Source organism: Mustela lutreola, chromosome 2 (genome assembly GCF_030435805.1).
Source record: "Mustela lutreola isolate mMusLut2 chromosome 2, mMusLut2.pri, whole genome shotgun sequence".
Classification (NCBI taxonomy): Eukaryota; Metazoa; Chordata; class Mammalia; order Carnivora; family Mustelidae; genus Mustela; species Mustela lutreola.
The window spans coordinates 11,705,365-11,710,078 of record NC_081291.1 but is presented as its reverse complement, the minus strand read 5'-3'; the positions used below and the strand labels follow the sequence as shown (position 1 = coordinate 11,710,078).

Genomic DNA, 4,714 nt, shown 5'->3' with positions numbered 1-4,714 from the left:
GAAAAAATAATGAATACTTTTTCTGAAAATAAATAAATTAATTAAAAAAAAGAACAGTGTCACAAAATGACTATGAAAAATAGTATAATTTTCTTACATAACAAATGCAAATCATTGTGAAAGTTACAGATATTTGTATTAAAAACTAAATATAGGATTTATAAACAGTGTTTGAAACAGTCAAGACCAGTGGATGAAAATTATTGACTCCACACAGATGGATGGCAGAAGAGGTTCTATTGAGCTAATTATTGAGCTCCTCTTATTCATTGAGGTCCTATTTTTATTATAATTTTTTATTTTTTAAATTTCTTTTAGGTGTACCAGAATTCATTGTTTATGCACCACACCCAGTGCTCCATGCCATACGTGCCCTCCATAATACCCGCCATCAGGTTCACTCAACTTCCCAAACCCCTCCCCTTCAAAACCCTCAGATTGTTTTTCAGAGTCTATAGTCTCTCATGGTTCATCTCCCCTTCCAATTTCCCCCAACTCCTTCCTCCTCTCCATCTCCCCATGTCCTCCATGTTATTTCTTATTTGGGCTCCTATTGTTGCCTACATATGGAGTAAGGACGTTTGAGGGAAGGTGTAGGGGGAAATAAAAGTAAGGAGATAAAAGTTGAAGGATTGAATACCACACATGATCTAGACCAGCTCTCCTCAGTCGCAAAGGAGAAATTCCTTTGGGAAACCACTGTGATCTTGTCACAATGTGGGTTCAGATGCAGCAAGTCTGAATGTGGCCTGGGACTCTGCATTTAAAGCTCTGGGCAATGATGCTCCGGCTGGCCCATGATTCACACTCTAAGTAGCCAGGCTATAAAGGACATAACTGCTTTGGAGCTAGGACTACATTTACAGAAGGTAGTGGCAACAGAGGGAAGGATGGAAGCATTTCAAATTCCCCAATTATAACAGGGTAGTACTTTATTAATCCATTCACCTGAAATTAAAGACAATCACATTTCTGTGTTTTCACTGTGATGGTCATTGGATGTTGATTTTATTCCCTTTCCTGCTAGTTATTTCATCCACATGGAACCAGGAAATCAAACACATGCTTCAGAATTTCTCCTCCTGGGGTTTTCAGTGAAGTCAGAGATTCAGTTCATGCTTTTTGGGCTGTTCCTGTCCATATACTTGGTCGCATTCATGGGGAACCTGCTCATCTTCCTAGCCATCTGCTCAAACTCCCACCTCCACATGCCCATGTACTTCTTCCTCTCCAACCTGTCATTTGCTGACATCTGTTTCACCTCCACCACCATCCCCAAGATGCTGCTGAACATCCAGACTCAAAGAAAAACCATAACATATGAAGGATGCCTCAGCCAGATATTCTTTTTCATTGTATTTGGATGCCTGGACAATTTACTCCTGACTGTGATGGCCTATGACCGCTTTGTGGCCATCTGTCACCCCCTGCACTACTCAGTCATCATGAACCCCCAGTTCTGTGGACTGTTGGCCCTGGGGTCTTGGTGCATCAGTGTCATGGGCTCCCTGCTCGAGACCTTGACCCTTTTGAGGCTGTCCTTCTGCACAAACATGGAAATTCCACACTTTTTTTGTGATCTTCCTGAAATCCTGAAGCTTGCCTGTTCTGACACCCTCATCAATAACATAGTGGTGTATTCTGCAACTGGCCTTCTGGCCGTGATTCCTTTCCATGCAATACTGTTGTCTTACTATCAAATTATTTCCTCCATACTCAGCATTTCCTCAGCTGCAGGGAAGCACAAAGCCTTTTCCACGTGTGGGTCTCACCTCTCCATGGTCTCCTTGTTCTATGGCACGGGCCTTGGTGTCTACCTCAGTTCTGCAGCAACTTCTTCCTCCAGGATGAGTCTGGTGGCCTCGGTGATGTATACCATTGTCACCCCCATGATGAACCCCTTCATCTACAGCTTGAGGAACAGGGACATGAAGAGAGCCTTGAGCAGGCTACTCATCAGGATGGTGCCACTCAGTGTCAGGACCATTACAGGACTCTCCTGAGTAGCTGGATACCTAATATAAAGGCTGAAAAATCCTGGCTTCCTTCATGCATTATTTTTATTTCTTCCTCAGGTGTACACATTTTAAAGCAGTTCTTTCCTTGAGTCTTCCTTGTCTTCTCTAAGTTTTTACAGGTTATAACCTGGGTTCCTCCGATCACTTTATAACCAGCCATTTTCATTTTCTGTTTCTTTTTTTCCTTATATTATTTTTTTCAGCATAACAGAATTCATTATTTTTGCACTACACCCAGTGCTCCATGCAATCTGTGCCCTCTGCAATACCCACCTCCTGGTTCCCCCAACCTCCCAACTCCCGTCGCTTCAAAACCCTCAGATTGTTTTTCAGAGTCCATAGTCTCTCATGGTTCACCTCCTCTTCCAATTTCCCCCAACTCCCTTCTCCTCTATCTCCCCACGTCCTCCATGCTATTTTTTATGCTCCACAAATAAGTGAAACCATATGATAATTGACTCTCTCTGCTTGACTTATTTCACTCAGCATAATCTCTTCCAGTCCCATTCATGTTGCTATAAAAGTTGGGTATTCGTCCTTTCTGATGGAGGCACAATACTCCATAGTGTATATGGACCACATCTTCCTTATCCATTCATCCGTTGAAGGGCATCTTGGTTCTTTCCACAGTTTGGCGACCATGGCCATTGCTGCTATAAACATTGGGGTACAGATGGCCCTTCTTTTCACTACATCTGTATCTTTGGGGTAAACACCCAGGAGTGCAATTGCAGGGTCATAGGGAAGTTCTATTTTTAGTTTCTTGAAGAATCTCCACACTGTTCTCCAAAGAGACTGCACCAACTTGCATTCCCACCAACAGTGGAAGAGGGTTCCCCTTTCTCCACATCCTCTCCAACACATGTTGTTTCCTGTTTTGTTAATTTTGGCCATTCTAACTGGTATAAGGTGATATCTCAATGTGGTTTTAATTTGAATCTCCCTGATGGCAGTGATGATGAACATTTTTTCATACGTCTGATAGACATTTGTATGTCTTTATTGGAGAAATGTCTGTCCATATCTTCTGCCCATTTTTTGATATGATTGTCTGTTTTGTGTGTGTTGAGTTTCAGGAGTTCTTTATAGATTCTGGGTATCAACCTTTTGGCTGTACTGTCATTTGCAAATATCTTCTTCCATTCCGTGGGTTGCCTCTTTGTTTTCTTGACTGTTTCTTTTGCTGTGCAGAAGCTTTTGATTTTGATGAAGTCCCAAAAGTTTATCTTCGCTTTTGTTTCCTTTGCCTTTGGAGACATATCTTGAAAGAAGTTGCTGTGGCTGATATCGAAGAGATTACTGCCTATGTTCTCCTCTAGGATTCTGATGGATTCCTGTCTCACGTTGAGGTCTTTGATCCATTTTGAGTTTATCTTTGTGTACGGTGTAAGAGAATGGTCAAGTTTCATTATTTTACATATAGCTGTCCAGTTTTCCCAGCACCATTTATTGAAGAGACTGTCTTTTTTCCACTGTATATTTTTTCCTGTTTTGTCGAAGATTATTTGACCATAGAGTTGAGGGTCCATATCTGGGCTCTCTACTCTGTTCCACTCGTCTATGTGTCTGTTTTGATGCCAGTACCATGCTGTCTTGGTGATCACAGCTTTGTAATAAGGCTTGAAATCAGGTAACGTGATGCCCCCAGTTTTATTTTTGTTTTTCAATATTTCCTTAGAGATTCTGGGTCTCTTCTGATTCTATACAAATTTTAGAATTATTTGCTCCAGCTCTTTGAAGAATACTGGTGGAATTTTGATCGGAATAGCATCAAAAGTATAGATTGCTCTAGGCAGTATAGACATTTTAACAATGTTTATTCTTCCGATCCAAGAACATGGTTGGTCTTCCATATTTTTGTGTCTTCTTCAATTTCTTTAATGAGTCTTCTGTAATTCCTTGAGTACAGATCCTTTACCTCTTTGTTTAGGTTTATTCCAAGATATCTTATGGTTTTTGGTACAATAGTAAATGGTAGTGATTCCTTAATTCTCTCTCAGCCACATTATTGGTGTATAGAAATGCAACTGATTTCTGTGCATTGATTTTGTAACCTGCTACATTGTTGAATTGCTGTATGAGGTTTAGTATTTTGGGTGTGTATTTTAGGGGTTTTCCACATACTGTATCATGTCATCTGTGACGAGCGAGTGTTTGACTTCTTTGCTAATTTGAATGCCTTTTATTTCTTCTTGCTGTCTGATTGCTGAGGTTAGGATTTCAAGTAGCATATTGAACAAAAGTGGTGAGAGTGGATATCCCTGTCATTTTCCTGATCTTACAAGAAAAGCTCTCAGCTTTTCCCCATTGAGAATGATACTCAATGTCAGCTTTTCATAGATGGCTTTTATGATATTGAGGTGTGTTCCCTTTATTTCTATACTTTGAAGAGTTTTAATCAGTTAAGAATGTTGTATTTTGCATTTCAAAAAAAAAGAATGTTGTATTTTGTTAAGTGTTTTCTGTATCATTTGGAAGGATCATATGGCTCTTGCATTTTCTTTTATTAATGTGTTCTATCACATTGATTGATTTGCCAATGGTTCAGCATTTGCATCTCAGGAATAAATCCTACCTGGTTGTGATGGATAATCCTTTTATTGTATGAATGGATCCTGTTGGCTAATATCTTGGTGAGAAACTTGCTATCCATAATCATCAGGGGGTATTGGTCTGTAATTCTCCTTTTTGATAGG

The 4,714-nt window shown here is 40.2% G+C and overlaps 1 protein-coding gene across 1 annotated transcript; it reads left to right on the top strand.

The window, feature by feature from the left end:
- The first annotated feature begins 1,040 nt into the window (after nucleotides 1-1,040).
- On the top strand, nucleotides 1,041-2,003 carry LOC131825731 (olfactory receptor 7C1-like). Its single transcript, XM_059165137.1, has one exon. The coding sequence runs from the start codon at nucleotides 1,041-1,043 to the stop codon at nucleotides 2,001-2,003; it is 963 nt and encodes a 320-aa protein (XP_059021120.1).
- Nucleotides 2,004-4,714: the final 2,711 nt, after the last annotated feature.